The following is a 21,978-nucleotide window of genomic DNA, read 5'->3' on the forward strand; positions in this document are numbered from 1 at the left end:
AAATTTAGCACATTGTTTATTCAAGACAACCAACTTTGGCTTAAAGAGGAAGTCAACTCAAAAGAAGTGCTTACAAAAATATGTTCGAAAAGCCCCCACTTGTCAAAACATGGCATTCTGATTAATGTTCTGTTTGTGGAATATGATTTAAACAGCAAAATCCACCCGTTTTTAGCCAGCTCAGGGGGTGGCCATTTGTCACTTCTGGCACCTGAAAATGACATCACAGTTGCTCAGGCCTATATTCTGAAGCTGAGCCACGATTGGTTATTCCCTGAGCAACTGTGATGTGATTTTCAGTTGACAGCAAGTGGCAATGTATATGTATTTGTGTGTGTGTGTGTATATGACTGTGTATGTACGTAATGTATATGTATGCATGTAATTGGACACTAAATTGTGCTGCATACCATTTCGTGAAACGCCACACAATTACGACAAGGGAACGTATCTGTAAATATATTTTTTGTCGTTTCTGTCTTTAATTTCTAATTTAATGCATCGATAGCACAGGTTTTGACATTGACTAAAAATTTAACAACGAAAATCTGTTACAAATGTCCTTGCGTTGCAGTTGATCGTGATTTCGCCCCTGCCAACATGACCGCTACGTAGGCACGACAGTCACGTCAGTCACGTCGGCCTGCTACAAGGCGCTCCATATCTGTTAATGTGGTCTGGAACCACCAAAAAAAACAAAAAACGTATTGGTCCATTTTATTTACCTGGATAAATTTGATAAGAAAGTGAAATGTGTTTTTATATATCTTTAACGACAAATTTTAGTGATGTTTATTTTTATTTTTTTTGTCAGTGTCGCGCGTGCGCCTTGCTCGACAGCCTAGGGCCCTGCGTTCCGCCATCTTTGTCGGCTGGCCCATTGTTCGCTCCGGAGCTCGTATCCCCCTCCGCCCCCAGTCTCGGCGGCATTATCGTCTTCGTACTGCGCCACAAAAACACAAGCGGACACGGTGTCACCGGCAGCTGCCCGCGACGGTCGTGGACTTGCCCTCCGCCCCGCGTTTGCGTCTTGGCCTTGGCCAGCAAGTTTGAAACAGGATGGACGATGACCAGCCCAAAACCCTGTGAGTGTGCTTCGGTTATCTTGTTAGCTTAGCTCACTTGTGTTGCACACGTAACAGAGAGCTAACGTGCTAATGAAACCAATCAACCGGGGGACTCAAAACGCATACTGAAGCTAATTAAAATAACACAACAAGCATAAATAATGTGTTTTATTTAGATTAAAGGATTTTCCTGATGAGATGGAAAGAACATGCACATTTTTACTCCAGCAGTATGGACAATGTTGTGTGCTAAAAAGCTAATTTCAACAAGCGACCAATTAAAAATCGAGCATTGTGGGCCTTGATATTTCTTTTTATGTCTACATCTCTTTAATATTTGCTCCTTCATTTATGCGCGGTTAAATTCTTTTACATAACAGACGGATAAGCGATGCTCACGGTGAAAACCGGTTGCTTGCACGTTATTTCCTGGTTTAAGATTAGCTCGATGCTATTTTAAAAGCTAGCAGCTCGAGGTAAGTTCAGGTCAAATTAGAAGCATAGAGTAAATTTAAGACTCGCTATTCGTGGCAGATAGGGACCGAGAGCCGCCGAGAAGTTAATCAAATGATATACGCCACCTTTAAAATGTCTGTAATCATGTCTAAAACTTGTAAAAAAATGTCTGTATTCATGTGTTAAACTCAAACACTTGACAATTAAAAACTCGTCTTCGATCACCTTTTGACATAAATGGCGTACAGATGATTTTATCACTGCTTTGCAAACCAAACAAATGAATACTTTTAATAATACATCAAACTTGTCTAGTGCCTTTCTTAAAAGTCCAATTTTCAGACATAGATCGGACTCGTGTAAACCCCCGTTTTTCACGCAGGAAAACAAATGATTAATTAAATATACTAATCACCATTATACTGTGTGTAGTTCTTATAATTCGTAGGAGCCAAGTGCTTGTTTTTCTTCGAGCTGGTCCCATCGTGGGGTAATCTTTATTTGGAAAAAAAATCCAAAGGCTTGTCGGTTGTCTTTTAATAATGGGTGCTTGTGCTCCAGAAGCAATTTGTATGTCTTCATTGTCTCATTTGCAAGCCTGTCACCACATACAGAATTATACAGAGCCAGTTTGGTGTGTGCAAGTCATCTAGCAATAAACATGCCCCCCCGCCCCCCCCAAAAGGCTCCTCCTGACTTCTTTTTGTACACCCCGCAAGACTTGCTCATACTCTCCAATTTTGACACCTTCACCGCCTCGCAGACAATCTGAACTCCAACACCAATTTATGTAACACACAGGCGGTGGCGTTTCTAAATTATTTTTTGTTCAGTCTGTCAGCACTGCTCATTTGGTGGGTACCCCTGGCCTACACTATAACTCCATCATCATCAGCCATCAATTTAAAAAAAAGCTATTTTTCCATCTGACTTTTCCATCTGTTGTTTTCTTGTGCACAGGTATGTGGGGAACCTGTCTCGGGATGTGACGGAAGCACTTATCCTGGAGTTATTTGGCCAGATCGGACCCTGCAAGAGTTGTAAAATGATCGTAGATGTGAGTTCATTTATTCACTCGTTATTTTCTCTCAAGTAGCCTATTCTATCGGTAAAATCCTGTACTGGAGTTCAAATGTGGAATAATTTTTGTGCTGTGTAACTGTTGGTTGAGCGGGTGGGGCAGGAGTTGTAGACCGTATTTCCCCAAATAGTGACTGTAATTGACACCGTGCTCTCAAATTATGGCGAGGGTGCGTTGTCCTCCTTGAATAAACTCTGTTTTTTTTCCCTCTCACGAAAAAAAGCACATGCTAACTTTTCTGATTGACACTTTTCTTTATAGTTGTATATTGCTTTTATACGGAATAGCTGCTTATACATGCTTAGTACCCTTTGCAGTTGAGTGAATACTGAGCCCGACCACTGTGTGAGGAAATATGATACGTTCTGACAGCGATTCCCAACCAAATCTGTGAGAGATTATTGGGTGTGCAATGTGAAATCTTCCAATTTCACTTAATTAGGCAGAAAAAAGTGTAAGTAATGTTTATTTGTTCATTAATTTATGCCAGTGAAAAAGTGACAGGCAGAACAATTAACTGCTGTTCTGCTAGATGGCAGGAGGTACCATTACCCTGTGTACCCATCCCCTTTTTTCTTCATAAACTAAACTGGCTCAGTTTTCACACAATATAAATATATGAGATCAACATGATTATGTGATTAAGTGCAACATGTACCACAACATATTGTGATTCCCACGTAAGTGCTCGACGATAGAAACTGTTGCCAGTGCACTTAAATGTATGATTTAATTTTATTGAACAAATGGTAAGATAGCAAACACGTAATAAGCACATCCACACACATGCTACATGGTGTGAAACCAATCCTCGAGTAATTCAGGTATCTTGGTTTAAGAAAATTGATGGAGGATTTTTTTTCTGCCTCGGGTTACCGGTTATTTGGTTTGCGCCGTCAGCATTTAGTTTTTATGCTGAAAGACTGACAAAGTTGCACTTCCCACTGATCCATTTTTAACAAACCAGTTCACACTAGTGAAGGTGCATAGACCATATTGCATTTTTGGGGGGGGGGCTGGGTTGCCTCCCTTTAAGGAAAATTATTCATTATCTAATAAAGAAAATTAGTTGTTTTATATTATTAAGTGAAATGTCTTATTTGCCCTTATGTATTCAGAACTGTTCTTTTACCAAGCGAAAATATATTTTCTAAAGCCTCGTACACTCAAAGTCATAGATACTACGGTGTACAACACGTCTCAACATATTTATTGTCTCTCTTGTCGACTCCAGACGGCGGGTCACGATCCCTACTGCTTTGTGGAATTCTATGAGCATAGACACGCCATGGCCACCATTGCGGCCATGAACGGTCGGAAAATTCTGGGTAAGGTAAGCGATCTTATCTTCTTTGGCGTGGGCCTCTCGGACCGGGCTGGGTGTGCCATTCTTGACGTGTAACGCCCACAAAGAAAAAATATTTTCAAGCTTAAAATCCCCAAGTGTTTTATTGTATTGGGCGAAGGATGATGATGCTCTTCTGCCTCTTTCTGGTGTGTGTGTTGTCTTTTATTTATTTGCTGTACCACCTTCTTTCCATTAGACGCCACACTTGTAGCAAGACAAACAATCAGTTGAAAATATTCTATTCCTCAACAGGTATTGAAGGAGCGTTTGAGGAGTATAACAAGTTCGTAAAATTCACTTGTTTGTAAGTCCCTTGTTATTTGGACCTTACTTCCTTCAGTTTTTTTTTTTTTTTTTTTTTTTTTTTTGCTCCGAAATTTTTTGACTGCCATTTTTCCTGATTTATGAGGGTGTGACATCTTGATATCCCATTATTAAATACTTACTGTGTGTTTAGTTTCTGAAAAGGTATGTACGATTACATAAATCAGCAGTGGTGTGTAATGATGCAGAACAGAAGTCACCACATTGAAAAGAACAACCTCAAAATCAGCAAATAGAAGTAAAAGTGGTGTGTGACAAGTGGTCTAATCAGAACATAAGCACCCTCCACCTCCTTGATCATGTCTCACACACTCTCCCTCGCCATGTTGTGTCTCTTTACAGGAAGTCAAGGTCAACTGGGCCACCACGCCGACCAGCCAAAAGAAGGACACGAGCAGTATGTGCAAATAAACACCATGAATAAGATACCAAGATTGTGTTTAGGGATGGGCATTGAAACGAATCAATGGGAAAAGACAATTGAGCGATCGTAAAGACACTAAAAAGATTTTCAGTGATTGAGGCAGCACTTCATTGCTACAGGCTAATCTGTTCAGTCAGAAAGCTTGGTGCAATTCTGCTTGCCCTTTGGCGTTGAAATGATAATGTTTTAGACAGTGTAGTCAGGTTGTGGCTTGAAAGTAGTGGATCTTCACCCAGCCTAGCTTTCAAATCATAGGCGGAGAGACTTTATGGGGCGTGTTTATAAATGAGCCCCACTGTTCGATCAAAATCCAGAACGGCTTGCTCACAGACATTTTCAGCAAACAAAAGATTGACTCGGTTTAATTTAAGTAGCGATTGCTGATCTGGCGCTCCAAGCAAATTTTGTTCAAAGCCCTTCCCTACTTGTTTGATTTGCGTGTGCTTTGTAAATGCGCAAATGCTGAAAATGCGTTTTAGGTCACTTCCACGTTTTTGTCGGAGATCTAAGTCCTGAGATCACCACAGATGACATCAAGGCGGCTTTCGGCCCCTTTGGGAAAATATCGTAAGTGAATCATCTTGTGCATTTTCAACTTTTTAGTGCTTTGCCATGTTAGTCCCTCTAGCTTAATGCTAACATATATAGTGATATGCCGATAATGCTAAACTATTACACAAATGCTACTTAAACACACGGAGCAACAACACATACAAACAGAGCATCCCAAAATACTCTGAGGCATTGATTCTCTCTGCTCTGTGGTGTGACTATTGGAGCTTATGTTTGCGGTCACGTACAGCAATTGATGTCGCCTTGTGCTCATGTGTGCATTTGTCTGCAGTGATTGCCGGGTGGTGAAGGACATGGCCACCGGAAAGTCCAAAGGCTACGGCTTTGTGTCCTTCTTCAACAAATGGGTGAGCGCTCCATCTCGTCTGGTTCGCTTCAAACCGCGGACGACTTGCGGAGCCGCCAGCCTGACACGGTTGTTGTTGCTGCGTTCAGGACGCGGAGAACGCCATCCAGCAGATGGGAGGCCAATGGCTGGGAGGACGGCAGATCAGGACCAACTGGGCTACACGGAAGCCCACACCCAAAACCACCAATGAAAGTACGTTTCGCAAGATCTAGAAAATGTGATTTCTGTAGGAATTGTATGTGAATTGATAAAAAGGCTGATGTAGAATTGAAATGGTGCAATGAGATTTGGAACAGTTTTAATTTGTTGAGAAAATGTGGGAGGAGGAGTTCAATATGTCAAATGTCTGCATCTATTTGGATTGTTGTCATGGAAAATGTGGAATACTGAAAGATGTGTGAATTTGGGAAATGCATTAGAAGTTTACAAGATGCACCTGAATAGTTTGAAGTTGAAATGGTTTGATTCGGTTAAGAAAGTTGGAAGGATTAGGTCAATTTGCACAATGTGGAATAATGAACACAATATGGGAATTTGGGGAATGTGGAAAATAGTTCCTGAATTTACTGAACAGTTACGATTTGTAATTGTTGTGAATTTGTGATCAATGGGGAAAGAGTAGAAAGTCATTAAATACATAGACAACTAAAGCCTAAAATGGACGCCCAACTGTGCGTTTCACAGCATAGGTGCTTTGATGTTCGGGCATCTGCTCCGAATGAACATACGTCCTGTGTTTTTTTTATTGTTGTTTGTATTTTTAAAGCCATTTAGTGCCGTGTAATAACTCAGCTTTACAGATTCCACCTTTGCAAATGATGTCTGCCTAAATTTAATTGCTAAACGTGTCACATTTTAATATGTGTGAATGTGAAAAAGGTCAGCCAAATTCAACATTTTAGCTGTGCAAACTCGTCAGCAATCAGATTCCATTGCTATTATTAGCACATTTAAAAAAAAAAAAAAAAATTGAACTATGATCCAAGATAAAAGAAAAGTTGCACATTTTCTCAATTGCACAGGAAAGGATAAGCGGTTTGGATCATGGATGGATGGATGGATGTTTTAAGTGACATTTTAACATTCTTAACCCTCATAAAAGTCCAAAAAGAAAGTCAGTGCCATGTTGTGTCTGGCAGCGAGCACCGCAAAGCAGCTGTCCTTCGACGAGGTGGTGAACCAGTCCAGTCTCAGTAACTGTACCGTCTACTGCGGCGGAGTCACGGCAGGTCTCACTGGTGAGGATCTACAGTATTATGAGGAATGGACTTTTGAAGTATGTGCAGTGAACGGTGACCTTGACAAAAACATCAAGCTTACATAGTTCAGTGAGCTAAAATAATGGCAAATTAAAAAAAAAAAAGCACTATCTCCTTTCGATATCAACATTCAATTGCTTGTTTCTTCGCAGAGCAAATCATGAGACAGACCTTCTCGCCTTTTGGACAAATCATGGAAATCCGTGTTTTCCCGGACAAGGGCTACTCGTTTGTGAGGTCAGTCTTGAAGATGAAGTGTATCGATTTTTAAGGCACTACTTTGACTAACAACATGGCTGTGATCAGCTGAGCTACTTTACAAACGCATAGTCAGTGTCGCCAATGTATGATGTCACGTCAGTTAGAACTAGGATTTTATTCAGGCTCGTATGCAAGCTAATTCTATGGATGAGCATCATGTGCAGGTTGTGTTGAATAATGGTAACTTATGGAGTCGTGATAGTCAAACTCGGTGTTTTTCAAACTTTTTTGAGTCAAGGCACATTTATTTCATTGAAAAAATACTGCGGCACACCAGCATCTGAAATTGTGGAGAGAGAAAAAAGCTTTTATAGTGTTATATTGCTTAGACAAGCATTTTTTAACATCGAAGAATGACGTTATAACGTCTTGAATAGGAATTAAATAAACACAAGGAAAAAAGTATTTTATAATGTTTCATATTGATACTTACTCAGTGTGAAACATGGGCCTGTTTGGATAAACACGCGTCACTAATTCGCCTGTCCCTAAACAAAGACAATTGGCTACCTGCTGCTGCTGCCACCTGCTGGTATGGAAGAGTACTACAATGTAGTAAAGAGATGATTATGCTGCCAGGCACTAGACGGCATAGGCACACAAATTAGATAATTCCCCACGGCACACCTGACAATATCTCGAGGCACACAGTTTGAAAAACACTGGTCTAACTCTTTAAAGTGCTTTGCTGCCATCTTGTGTCATTGATATGCAATTACAACTGACCTCAACGTGAAGGCCATGTCGCCCAGCTTTAGTGTCTGGTGACCTTTTATCAAGAGTGAGACTTGACTGCACAGGTTCAACTCGCACGAGGCGGCTGCCCACGCCATCGTCTCTGTTAACGGCACGTCGGTGGAGGGCTTTGTGGTCAAGTGCTACTGGGGCAAGGAGACTACAGACATGATCAGCCCCATCCAGCAGGTCCAATTGCCTCAGAGCACAGTGAGCTTCGCTGCGCAGCCATACAACCAGTGGGGGCAGTGGTATGGCAACACGCAGCAGATCGGCCAGTATGTGCCCAACGGTTGGCAGGTACCCAGCTACGGCGTCTACGGTCAGAGCTGGGATCAGCAGTGCTACAAGTGAGTGCTTGGGTGCCACCTTTACTCCTGCCGGTGTTGCCTGATAGCATGGTTTGTTTTGTTTTTTTTCAACATTTTTGTGAAAAAAAAAACAAACAATTTCAACAAAAAAAAAAAAGAAGCTCCCAGTTTGTTTGCATGCAACATTTTCAGATCACAATGAATGATTTTTTTCTTTATTTGTTTAGTGTAGACGCTTTCAATTAAAGAAGGATTTATAGTTGATGTTTTTAGGATATTTGTACGTATTTTTAATTTCATATATTTATGTATGTATTTGTTCTGTATTTGTACTGCATATTGTAACAAGCAATGTATTTTTTTTTTTAAATAAGCTTAGTAAATGCACAATAAGTGTATTAAATGTAGTAAAACAGCACAAAATGTATGTATAAGATATATAGCATTTGAATAAATATATGAAAATATATCATTGTTGAGTAATAGATTTAAAAAATCTGAATGTACATTTCATATGTTATACATATAAAGTAGAATATATATCTATAAAATGTAATGAACATTCAAAATCACCTCAATTTAGACACATTTATAAATTGGGCATGAAATACATGAAGCTCAGATACAAAAGACATTTATATTTCAGCTAAATATTGTGAATATTAAATCTCAAAATGGCTTCCTTAACCTTGACTTGTGTACATTATGAAGTCCTCTCTATTTCTGCTTGTGTTCAGTCCTCTTGCTTCCGCGGCTGGGTGGACCGGCGTAGGCGCCGTCAGCAACGGCGGCATGGTGGAACCCGGCCAGGGCGTCAATGGCACCATGCTCGCCAACCAGGCCGGCATGGCTGGCACGGCTGGCTTCCACACACACTGATCTCGTCTGCTGGACAGCACTCATTACACTCTGTTAGGGACACCGATTCGGCAATATTTTTTTTTTCTTTTTTTTTTTTTTTTAATCTACTTGGTTTGGTCGAGGGAAAAAAACGAGCACCTCGCGTCCTTTACGGCATCACCGGCCAACATGTACATGACAAGTTGAGCACAGCTACCATTTAGATTAGCAAAAGGCGACGTTGGACAAGGTCTTTCCTGTCGCCAGGTTTTGTTTGCAGAGCCAAAGAGATCTTCATTTTTATTCCCCCCCGATCCATGTTGTCTCGTCCCTCCCGTTCGTCCTGGCCAGTTCTCAGGGTGTTGAAGTCATTCTGTGAAACGTAGGAAATCACTGAGGAAGAGTACGGACTGAGCAACCTGAACGATTTTGTGTGCATGAAACTTGACACTTTGACACACAATTCGGGTTCTTATTGACCCCCCTCCTACCCCCTCCTACACCCCTCTTGATCCGAAAAAAGGACTACACCGCTTTTAATTTACTCATTTTTCTTATTTCTCGGTTTATGTAAAGAGCTTTTTGCCTTTCTTTTGTCTTTCATTTCGAAGGACTTGACTGTGCAGTCATACCATGTTTTTGTTTTTTTGTTCAAAAGCATCGAGCGGCTGCAGACTTTATTTTGTATCTTTTAAATTGGATTTTCAACAATGTCTCGCAGGGAAAACAACTGCCATGCTCTTCTTTACTTACCAGGCAGACAAATATTGCACAACTACCTTAAAAGAAATTGACTCAATTTGAAGTGTTTTTATTTAGTTTTTGCATTCCACCTTCTTTTGTAATATCATTTTGGAAGTCTTATTGTAAATAACTGAGCGCTCTGTTCAATTGTATCTGTATAAAGACATGATGTTCATTCAGGACATTTGTGTGTGAATATGAGAATTAATGTGAGAATGCGTGTGTCAAAGTAAGCAAGTGATTGTGAGTGAATTTGTGTGTGTGAGTGGATATAAGAAAGCGAAAGTGAATTTCTAACGGGTATGCGAACGTAGGGCTGATGAGAAAAATGTTACGATTATTTTGCTAAGTGAAAGCACGATTGTTCAAACGATCATTTCTTTTTTGGGTACCAAACAAGACAATGTTTAAACATAAAAAAATATAACAATTTCTTTGAAACAATATAATTATGCAAGTTCCTTTTGGCCCAAACAAAATGTATAAAATTAATTATAAAATTAAAAAAGTGCAAATGTATAAATTCAAGTAGGATTTCCTTGTGTACGCAGTGCGTTGGACAGAAATGCATAATCGTTTTTTACGATTATGCCAATTTTGTAATCGTGTATTGTATAATTATAATTGAATTTCGATTAATTGTACAGCCCTATGCGAACGCGTGTGGAAAAATGTATGCTTGAGTGAATACAGTACTGTATGTGAGTGAGTGAACATATGAGTGAATGTAAAAGAGTGAAAATGTCAGTGTACGTGTTGGACTGAAATTGTGAGCATGTGTATGTCAAAGCATGTCATTGACCTTACATGTGTTTGAGTCTGAGTATAATATTTGCAAGCATATGTATCCTGGTGAAAATGTTCCACGCGTATTTTCGTTGTCTTGAGCACGACCCCTCTAAATTATGTATTGAGATATTAGTCACCACCATCCTTGGACACTTAGTTGTCCTAAGGCCAAGCAAAAGAATCAGCAGGTGGGTTATCTTAACAGTGGTTGCAAGCTGCATTTTGCTATTATAAGTTCAAGTAAACAGTGGGGTAAACATGTTTAAAGCTCGTAAGTCCAAACCAAATGTCGCTGAGTAAACACGGCAGTCGCGCGCTTGAAGCACTTAAGTAAATAAATGCCACCCGCCTTTTTGCTATTTACAAGTCCCATGATGCCTCCCTTTGTGAGTCACCGCCCACTTTATCTCACGTGACTATCTCCGACCAGTCCGGAGTGTCGTTACAGGCGCAATGCGGGTGTCTGGATGTAAGGAGCAATGGCGACAGTCGAGCGCTTCTGGAGGCAGAAATGGAGCCCTGTTTGACCATAGAGAAGTTTCCCAGGTACTTGAACGCGACATTTATTCATTTAGTCACCTGAAATGCTTGTACTTACAGTATGTAAATCAAAATGCTCGAGAAGGAGTTAGGGTGTATTTGTTTTATACAAGTAGCTTCTATTTACCTTAGGAATTTTGACCAGTAGTTACATATCTGCTTCACCGTTTTTTTGGTTCTGGGTTCGAATCTCATTTGCATGTTTCCGTTCTTGCGTGAGTTTGAAATCAAAAGTATGCTTCCGCTGAGGATGGCGCTGCACCACGGCTAGGGGATGCTATAGCCCTGTCAGAATTGTGTAACTTGTCATTTGTGTTTTATTTGATATTCTTAGATATATTTAACATATATGTAAAGCCCCCCAATATATCGGTCAAGCCCCCCTTTAGATCCAAGAGAGAAAACATCCCGGAGCCGTGCCTGGCTTCCGCAGCGACTAAGAGCCGGTGCAGTTATATGTAGCCATTGCAATTTTCTGTGCCAAAATGTAAGTTTAGTGACTAAACACAATTTGTTTAACGTGCTAGCCAGTGTGTACATTTATGATTTCACATCAATTTTTACTAGCTAATACTACTGATTTGACTCATGACTCATTGAATACAGTACTTCATGTAACGTGGGTTTAGGTGTGTACACATTTACCCTTCAAGCAGGGAGTCCTTGCTTTAAGTGTTTTACCCTCTTGTGGTATCTATCCGAAATTACAATATTTTCTAAGGTGTGTGTGGGGGGGGGGGGGGTCCATTATTCGTGGATCACAGCGCGTACGGTGAAACCCCGTCTATTCACCAGAGATAGAGGCTTACGAAAATCCATGAGTAATTGACTGAAAGTCCAGCCAAATTTATTAATATAGGCTAATGTAGCTCTTAATAACAAAAAAGTCTCGGATGGCTTCCCACAGTTGACAAATATCTGTTACCGAAAAACGGGGAGGGGGCTATACTATATTCTAATTGCCTATAGATGACCCAGGTTGAAGGCAAAGGACTACCTTTTTCGAATGAAGGTCCTCCAAAATGGCACCAGGTGGTGCCAAAGCACAGCTGTTATTGCTTGGCTTTGTGCATAAAAACGAATAGATACGTTATCAGAGAAAAATAGACGACTGATTGGAAAAAATAATTGAGATTGTGCAACTGCCAAATTGGGGGGGCGGGGGCGGGGGGGGGGGGGTCACTGTAGTGATTAGGGACTAGGGGATGAGTGAAACAGCCTAACCAAACAGCCTAAATGTGTTTATTCTGACTCCCCCTATGATCTCCCTCAATTCAGAATCCATTTACTTCCGTCTTGACCAATCAGAAAATGGAAGGTGTGTCATCACCCATCATCCCACCATTGTCCGCCACCCCGCTTGCCGCCAAACAGAGAGATGTCCGCACCAAGGCGGCGGGGTCCGCTGTGACCCCGGCCTTCCTCTCCAACCTGGGCAGGGCCACCCTGCGTGGCATCCGCAAGTGTCCCCGCTGCGGCGTCTACAACGGCACCCGGGGGCTCAGCTGCAAGAACAAGATGTGCGGGATATCGCTCCGGAACGCCACCTCAGCGGCCAGGGGGGGCAGGAAGGCCGCCGTGGAGGTGGTCCGAGTGATCATCGACAGCCAGGAGCGAGACGGGAAGGAGCAGGATGACGACGGAGGGGGCGGCGTTCGGGTTGGTGGGAAATATAACATACCTAAAGACAGTGGTACCTATGAGCTTTAATCATTGCTTTTAAATAAATTATAAACATTAAAAAAGTGCTGTGTTAACACCAAACAGTTTTCTCTTAACTGATAATCATGCGACATTTCTCAAAGCACGTTGTGGCACAAGGTGGTGCTGGTACTGCAGTGAAAGCGCGCAACCCTAAATTGAGTTGACCTCTTGTCATTTTACATCTAACGTAGGTTTTTTCCGTGTGCCACCGAGGACGAGGATCCGCCCAGCTGGGTTTCGTGGAGCTCTCCCCCACTGACGCTGCCATCTCCACAGGCGAGCAGGACCCCTTACTGTCTCAGATCAACATGGGCCGCTGCTTCATGCAGATCTGCGGGCACGGTTCGAAGTCCGACCGGTCCAAGTCGGGCTCACCCGACACCCTCTGCGTCCACATCAAGACTGCCATCGAGTGCGGCAACTCCGCCGTTCCTCTCAGCGTCAAGAGCTCCGCCCTTGAGGCGCTAACAGCCTCCATGCAGTACAAAGAGGAGCTGTGGAACCTGGCCACCGAGTCCCCGGGCCCCCTGGTGCAGCGGGTGTCCAGGGACACCTTGGTGGTCAAATGCCGCCCGGATTCTGCGCACCCCCTGGGCCTTCTGCACCTTACCGTCGGGAGTGGTTGGGGACTGTCCGACGTGGCCAAAGGTCGCAGGAGGACCCGGGAGGCGGTCGCCACAAAACAGCAGGTGGCGTTTCGCTGCTCCTGCCGCCCGCGGAGGGGTGAGGCGACGTGCGCCACCGACGCCGCCGACCCTTCACACCCCTGCCTGCACTTCTATGCCTGCGTCTGTGCCTTCGCCAGTGATGAGAAACTGGCATCAGAGTTTGCCACCTTCATCAACTCCGCGACAACTGGTATGAGTCATCATCTGATCAGTCCAGAGGGGTGCAAAAGGGGTCGGAGGTTTCCAGTAGATTTCCGTGTGAAGTTTAGCAAAGGAAATTAAGGAAAATATTCCAAATTGGAAACTTTCCATGGTAATGATTGGAAATGATCGCCGTCACTCGCCAGACCAGGTCTCATCTTTTTTAATCTGTACACAATCAAAAGTCACAGATAATATAGTAAAATGTGATGGAGACCCCAAGTGGACAAATATAATACCTGCATCTCCCATGCGTGTATTGTGTTTAATAATGCAACATCATCATTTTTGTCTGATAAATCGATGGGACCCTTTCACACCTGTGTCCTTCAGGTGTTCTACCTACCACAAGCAGCAGAGTCCTCGTTCCCTGCGAGAGGCCCCCTCCACTTCCCACGGAAGTGATCAAATACCTTCACAAAGCCAAGAAACAGCGCCCGGATGAGACTCTTTCAGGTACTAGTTTCTTCTTCCTTGGCTTGTTCCTTGTACTTTAACCGCTGTGTCTCAGGTGGCGGCGAGGTGGTGGACGAGGCCTCCGTGTCCCTGAGTTTCTACCAGTGGTTGGCCGGCGTCACCGAGAGGATACAGCAGACTATGCACTACCAGTTCGATGGTAGGAAATGACCAAGTACATTTCCGCACCTCACCGGGTGGTCCAGTTTGATTTAGGATGGTGACACACTCCTGTGGTATTTTTGACCATGTAAAGTGAATTTGGACATTTCCAGAGCTGGGCACTTTACGCTTTTTTGCCGGTCTGTCCTCCATCCGCGACCTCCTTATTCATAAAAATGATCGTCCACCGACCTCATCCGTCCTCATCCTTTTAAAGCGCTTCTGTCGTTGCATTCCGTATGTCCTTGCTTAGTCCGGCCCTTTTAAAAGAGTTCTCGTTCTCCGTCTACAAAATGGGCGTCCGACCAGGTCGGGCGGAACGCCCAGCTCTGGATATTTGTTTGTAAATACATTGTCCATGTTTGAATATAATTGTCGACAACGTGTAAAGTTGTTTTTTGGTGGTTGGAGAAAACGGTGCCCAGTGACGCATGTCGACCCCGGCATCACCATTTTATGAGAATTTGAGCACTTTTGTTCGCCTCAGCGTGCCCTGCGACTGGCTGGCGACCAGTTCGGGGTGTAGTCTGCCTTCGCCCATTGACGGCTGGGATAGGCTCCAGCAACTCCCCGCGACCCTATATAGGATAAGCGGTTTGGAAGATGACATGATGTTCGCCTCAGCGTTTAGCTGGTGGAATGTGACATACAGTTAGCTAGCCAGCTAGCTATACCTACACATAGATTATAAGATTCTGCTAGTGGTCTAGAAATCACTGAATGACTTGGGTTCTGAATACGTTAAGGAAATGCTAATTGAATCTAAAGCCAGTAGGGCTCTGAGGTCTGCGACCTCAGGTCAATTAGTGGAGGCCGGATTTCAAAGTAAACAATGAAGCGACGTTTAGCAGTTATGCTCCACCCAAATAGAATAATTTGCCAACAGAAGTGAAGTCAGCCCCAAGTATACAGTCAATGTCTTTAAATCCCGGTGCTTTTGTCACATTCCTTTGATTACGTAATGTCTTTGAAACATTTGTCTTCTTCGTCTTTTATTAATTTCAGAAAGCTACATTTTATTTCTATTCTTTTTCTTTTATTGGCTTGTTTTCTTTCCCCACAGGAAAACCTGAGCCTCTGGTGTACTACATTCCGCAGCGCTTCTTCAACGCCCTGCAGCATCGGCTGTCGGTGGGCTCCAAAAGGCGGCTGCCCAACTTCACCACAGGTGGGACCACGCGGTTCTTCACCAGGTTAATCGCTAGCTGAGGTTAGCCCAAACCCCGTGTGTCCATGTCCGCTCCAGTGCTGGTGAGGAATGACAGCGTCCCTCTGGGCTCCTTCTCCAAATACACTTGGCACATCACCAACCTCGCGCAGGTCAAACGCATCTTTGACACCCCTGAGGTAAACACCCTCCAAATGCTCACCCGCGTGCTCTACCTTCCTCTCGTCACTCCCGTCGTCTGACCGTCAGTTCCAGTTGGAGCTCACACAGAGTTTTGTCCGAAACATGGACGGTTCCTACTCCCGCTTTCATTGTCCTCAACCTCCACCTGAACCTGAGCCGCTGGATGGGATCAGGACGGATAGGACGCTACCCATTCGGCCCATGGAGCTCCAGACTTTCCTAAAAGTTGGTAAGTCGCTCAGATTTGAATGAACATTAGCATTGTTAGCATGCGCTTGACCAGGTTTTCGTCCCCGGCCGGACCAGGGCCCGGCTCTGATGACCCGGAGGACCCCGGACCCTTTGTCATTGAGTGGACCCCCGAAGTGCTCCCGCGCTGCCACATGGGCGAGCTGAGGATCCTCTACCAGTTCGGACACCAGCAGAGCGGACAGCAACCGGAATGTCGCGAGAAAGACGGTCACGGCCCGACAGGGCGCGTCAAAAGTGAGCCTCCGTCATTAAATTAGATAAAAGAATACTGTAAAATATATACTTTAATAAATATATACATTTTGGGCTGAAACTAAAAAATATTTAACTGAGTAATTAATCTGCCACTTATTTTTGTGATTACTCAATAAAGCGGATTCAAAAACATGTTTTAATTTCCAGCACTTTATTGGAAAACAGGATTGACGGTGCAGAAAATGCACAAACATAAATTATTATGAGTCATTTACTTTATTTGGTCCGCAACAATGAAGGAATACTTAAAAATGTGTGTTTAAAACATGTGGGAGGACTAACGTGATCAAAACAAATTTGTATTAAATGGTCTCTTGATGTTGTGAGTAGATCTGGGATGCATCTCCCACAATGAATGACTTTCAGTGGATACAATAATACAGAAAAATAACAAAAATCAGTCTTCAGAGCAAGAGCTTCAACAACTTTATATGGTAGTTTCAAACCTTGCCAGCCGGTGGAGCCACTATCCTGCTCTTTCTCTAGTCTTGACTAGCTTCATGCACTTTTTGTTGAGTGATGCCAGATAGATGGTAATTTAACTCGACTTAACTCATAAAGTGTCAAGACTGATTTAGCTGGCTCAGTGATTATTCTTAGACATATTAGCACATTTAGCTTACACGCTAACTTTTATCGTGCGTCACAGTTGTCAGTTTCCTTTGTTTATATGCGCTCTCCGCCACTGTGTTCTTGTGACCCACTGTGACCCGCCATTACATTTGTGTTAGTATTAGCACAATTGGCATGTTTGATTTTTGCTCTAGACATTTTCGGTAATTGCTTATCTTTTATCACAGTTGCTCCCATTCATTCTTATATTGTTATTCCATTTGGGGTCATTAGCATGTTTGCAGTTGACAATTTTGGGCGATAGCTTTACTTGCTCGACAGGTGTCGGTTCTCAAAAAACAAACTTTCTCATAACGCCGCTACAGGAAGCGTGCTAGCTTTTTGGCTTATGCCTGGAATGTCTGTTCTTTCCACTATGAAATTGTACTTAATAAGTGTAATTATCACACCTTTGTTTGATGTTTTAATTGAGTCGTCGGATGAAAGTATTGGCCCCTCTATCATGACTCACATCCCATAACAAAATAGTCACTTTGTTCTCAGAACATTACAGCTTTCCTTTTACATTGAATGTGTCTGTATCGATGTAGAATAACACTTTGTTTCTATACGTTTTGCAAATAACAGTTTTTAAACCTAATTTCACACTTATATGCCCAAATTTTAAGAGAACTAGAGCAGACCAACTCCATTTTTGTCATTTTCGGTAAAATCTAGGGGATGTATGTATCTCTTGTCTTGGCATTTTATTTAATATAATGATTATAATGAGCTATATAGACTTGAAAAAAAACAAAAGTTCAGTATTGTAGTGACAATGAAGAGTGACAATGAAAAATGCAGAAAATGTTGACTTAAAAATGTTGTCTGAACAGTCAATAAAGGTTTTAATATGATAGCCACCATTAGGTCAATTATGAGACAGAATCCCTTCAAAGCTCCCTCCCACCCACCGTCCATCTTGTCCACTTCTTGCTCCTCCATCATGTTGTGCCCTCCCGCCTGCTGATTGGTCAGCGCGTTGACAACCATCAATCATTTCTCCTCTTCCCCCGCCACTTATTGCTTCATCCATCACAAATGGCGGACAATCGATGGCGGCCCCTAGGTCCTTTCATCGCACATCCTCCTTCACACAAAAACATAATACATTGGGGGGGTGAGTACTGAAATGATGATTCATTTAAAATGTATAAGATAAAGGTTAAATAAAATTGTGCCCAAAGAATACTATTTATTTTTTGTAATTAAATTAAAAAAATTGTAAACACTATGTGTAATTATGTAAACTAGTTTTATTTTATTTTTTCATTTTTATGTACACATTTAAGTATCGTTATCTCTTCCATTTAAAAAAAATATATATATCATCGCTGTCCTGTGAAAAACACTTTGTTTATTTTTGCATTAAAGGGGTTTCCGCAATACAGACATCCAAAAAAAAAGACATCGGACATACGTGTTTTTCACAGGACAGTAGCAATATATTTTTATGTATGTTTAATAGATTTTTATTCCTTATAATTGTGTTTACTGAAATTTATATGTACTTCATTATTATTTAATGTATTTTCATGTTTTGTTTAATTTAATGTAAACGTATTAAATGTTTTATTTTTAATGCAGTTTAAATATATATATTTATTGTATTTATGTGTATTGATTCATTTATTTTAAGGAATGTTTGGATTTATTGGTGTTCCATGTAAAAAAGAATGTCAGGCTAAAGGGTCGACCCCCAAACACAGACACCTCCTCAAATCTGGCCCTCTTTGCAAAAGGTTTGGACACCCCTGCTCTAGGCCGTCGTCGGCCTAGCTGGAAAATTCCGCATTGTTGTTTTTCTCGGTAAAAATTCTTTGATGTTGTGTATTTCCTGCTCCGATTGGTCGTCGTTGTTCATAAGCTGCCGCCAACATTTACGACAGGTGTCTTGACGTGTTTGGTCCGTGTAACGTCTGCTTTACGAGAACCCCTGCAACCAGGCGGCGTTTACGAGGCCAGCTGGTGGCCATGCTTAATCACCTAGTGTCTGTTTGACATCAAAGTTCCTCATTAAACTCCGTCTTTTTTTTTTTTTTTTTTTTTAATAGTAAAATCACTATAGTCCATTTACTAGACGCTGTAAATGTGTTTTTGCAGGTTGTGTGTTTGCGCTAACTGTGCCGTCCTGCTTTATGGCATGCTGTAAAAGTGCCGACATGGACTTTATCTTTTTTTTATTTGTGTGTGAACATTTGCGTTATTGCCATTTTTTCACTCATGTGTTAGCTCAAAGAAGCAATGGAGAATACTTGAATTCTGCCCAGCAACAAGGCACAGTAATCCCCACGAATAATGAAAATCCATGAGTACTTGATGCACTGTCGCCCTCAAAATGTTTTGAATTGGCTGTAGATGCCACAAGATGGCGCCAAAGCTTTACTTTACATTAGACAGGGCTTTGGTCTGTTTTGATAGAAGCACCTCCTCTTCAACCTACTTCCTTGGCACCAAGATGTCACCAAAACACTACTCGTGTATTAGACAGGACTTTGGTCTGTTTAATAGACATTTCTCCCTTCGCTTCAATGTAGGTCCTTGGCTCCAAGATGCCCAAAGTGGTACCAATGCACTACTTTTGAATTGGTCAGGACTTTGGTCTGTATAATAGATAATTTAACTCTCTCACCAAGGCTCTTCTCCCACGATTGCTCAGTTTGGCTGGACGGCCAGGTTGAGAACGATTTGTGGTCGTCCCAAACTTCATCCATTTGAGGATCATGGAGGCCACTGTGCCCTTTGAAACCTTGAGTGCTGCAGAAATTCTTTTGTAACCTTGGCCAGATCTGTGCCTTGCCACAATTCTGTCTCTGATCACCTTGGGCATGGAGTTCCTTAAACCTCATGATTCTCATTTTCTCTGACATGCACTGTGAGCTGTAAGGTCTTATAGAGACCTTTCCTAATCAAGTTCCTAATGAAAGACAGCTGGACTCCAATAAAGGAGCAGAACCATGTCAAGGAGGATTAGAAGAAATGGCCAGCCTGTGAGTTAAATATGAAGGTCGCTGCAAAGGGTCTGAATACTTAGTATCATATTTCAGTCTTTCCTTTTTCATAAATTTGCAAAAATGTGTACATTTCAGTTTTTTTCTGTCAAGATGGGGTGCTGAGTACATTATTGAGAAATAAAATGAATTTTTTGGCAAATGGCTACAAAGTGAAAAATTCCAAGGGGTCTGAATACTTTCCGTACCCACCGTATATTGAACAGAACTTTTGGTCTGTCTGAATGTCAGCGCCTTTGTCCAGATCCTCATCCAAAAATCCAAACCTACAATTTTCAAATTATGAAGCCAATCCAGGTGTGGGCTAAAAGATGGCTGGAGATGTCAGGATGGAAGCGGCCAATTTTGGTTGGCAGGTGGGCGGGGGGAAGGCGGTTTGGGAAGATAAGATAGCGAAAAGGAAGAAGAGAAAGAATGAAAGGTCATTTGAGACTGGAGGAGGAAGAGCTGACAGCGGGCTATTCATCGTCCGCGCTACGAGAGACAAACTGCTGGCACAGGAAGACAGCGGCCATAAATCAATCGCAAACACGCACGCACGCACGCACACACACATACACAGATGCACGTGCACACACATGTCGTTACAAACCTGCTTTAACGACTTTTGTGGACATCTGGATGTCTCGCATATTCTCTTCTGCCATTTTGAGGAGGAGTTATGGACCCACCCTCTTGTTACCTGGTCCTAATCAATAACAATACCAATATATCAATTTTTGCATATCTTTTGTATGTAAGTTTAAAAAACTTATGAGCGGTGGCCCATCATTTTGTACACCAAGAGTAATTTACAATTGATCCTAGAAAACTAACGTTAAAATTAGGAACACCATCACTTACGTCAGGTATATTTAACCCGATATTATATCACGGATAAAATACAGTTTTCATTAATTTATGTAAAAGTGCAACACCGTATGCCACTGTATTGGAAGTTGTATTCTTTAATTTGCCAATACAAACTATCACAGAAAAAAATTGTGTGGGTGAAAATCACCCGGCGTTAGTGTTCCAGGGTTAATGTTTTAAATTAGTTATATACATTTTTTTATTTCTATTTTAAAATGTTTACTTGTTTTTTTTTCATTCAATGTGATATTTGTTGTCTTATATTTTAGTTTTAAAATTATTTGATATTCTTGTTACTTATATATCCTATTTTGTCCACATTTTTATTGTACTATTTATATTTTATGTTCTATGTTTTACAGCTTCCTATTGCATTACTTACTATTTTTTGTATTATTTATGTATTTTTTTTATTATATTTGTTTAGAATATATTGGGGGGTTTATTTATGATTCAACTGTCCTGCTTTTTTGTCCCACCCCTATTTATAATTATAGCTATTTATTTTTTATTATATTATTATTAAGCGGTTTGGATAATGGATGGATGGTTTTTTACTATTTTATCACATACATAATGTCAAACCATAATTTTAAGTGTTTGAAGGAAGCTTGTGCTTTAAGATTGCAAGTTTAGTGCAATAGTGGTCCAAGTACAAACACACAAATCTATCACTATATTTCATGAAATGTGAAAAATAACTATCTAAAAACGTGTACATGCACTCAAGCTAAAGCACAATTCAGTCAATCTTTAATAAATCTCCGAACCTCACTCTCTGGGATGCTTAGCAGGAGGTGAAGCCTGGTACCATCGGCGTGGCCGTTTTGGAAAGCGGAGTTGGCCCAATGTTGCAGTGATCAATAAGGAAAAGCCCTGATGGCAATAATGGACCGCACTTATTACGTTATAGCATTCATCTGAAAAATGATTACGGTACACTTAAATTTGACAAAAATGGAGTTAGACCCCACCGTAGTTGTCAGTGTCTCAATTAGTTGCTGACTAAGACATTTACTTTGTTTACTTTGTGGAGTACTGCGCAGGGGGAAAAAAAACAACTGTAACCTAACAGACTTTTGAGAACATCCCGTTCTGAGCTGTGGTGGTGGTAAGGCACAGTTCCTAAAATAAGATTGCGGCGGGATCAAATATTCCTGCTTAGATTTTCCGCTGGAAAGTGGCGCTTCCAGGCTGCCAAGGTCGCCACTGCTGTTCTTCTTTTTCTGGCTCTACGGCTTCTGTCAAAGCTTCCAAAGATCCCACCTTCCTCCCAGCGGCGGGTGAGTGACGAGTGTTAGTTCCTCTTGGCTCCGCGCTGACCTCCATTGTAGCATAGTTGGCGTGTTTTCG

The 21,978-nt window shown here is 41.8% G+C and overlaps 2 protein-coding genes across 4 annotated transcripts; both read left to right on the forward strand.

The window, feature by feature from the left end:
• The first annotated feature begins 838 nt into the window (after nt 1–838).
• LOC147135485 (cytotoxic granule associated RNA binding protein TIA1-like) lies at nt 839–9,954 on the forward strand. Its single transcript, XM_086053428.1, has 11 exons — nt 839–1,085; nt 2,484–2,580; nt 3,839–3,937; nt 4,619–4,673; nt 5,180–5,267; nt 5,545–5,620; nt 5,709–5,814; nt 6,762–6,860; nt 7,034–7,118; nt 7,943–8,227; nt 8,926–9,954. Exons 1-11 carry the CDS (start codon nt 1,060–1,062, stop codon nt 9,065–9,067), a joined length of 1,158 nt encoding a protein of 385 aa, XP_085909554.1. The 5' UTR covers nt 839–1,059; the 3' UTR covers nt 9,068–9,954.
• A 382-nt stretch (nt 9,955–10,336) lies between these two features.
• c15h2orf42 (chromosome 15 C2orf42 homolog) lies at nt 10,337–17,853 on the forward strand. Of its 3 annotated transcripts, XM_086053423.1 has the most exons (10): nt 10,337–11,107; nt 12,380–12,794; nt 13,019–13,663; nt 14,008–14,136; nt 14,186–14,290; nt 15,356–15,460; nt 15,539–15,639; nt 15,710–15,872; nt 15,950–16,129; nt 17,741–17,853. In XM_086053423.1, exons 1-10 carry the CDS (start codon nt 11,015–11,017, stop codon nt 17,746–17,748), a joined length of 1,944 nt encoding a protein of 647 aa, XP_085909549.1. In that variant the 5' UTR covers nt 10,337–11,014; the 3' UTR covers nt 17,749–17,853. The 3 variants fall into 3 exon arrangements, with proteins under 3 accessions (XP_085909549.1, XP_085909548.1, XP_085909550.1); XM_086053422.1 differs by lacking the exon at nt 17,741–17,853 and having other exon boundaries at nt 10,338–11,107; nt 15,950–16,282; XM_086053424.1 differs by lacking the exon at nt 17,741–17,853 and having other exon boundaries at nt 10,348–11,107; nt 12,380–12,760; nt 12,997–13,663; nt 14,008–14,130; nt 15,950–16,282.
• Nucleotides 17,854–21,978: the final 4,125 nt, after the last annotated feature.

Source organism: Filicampus tigris, chromosome 15 (assembly GCF_054856515.1).
Source record: "Filicampus tigris isolate MCC_2025a chromosome 15, RoL_Ftig_1.0, whole genome shotgun sequence".
NCBI lineage: Eukaryota > Metazoa > Chordata > Actinopteri > Syngnathiformes > Syngnathidae > Filicampus > Filicampus tigris.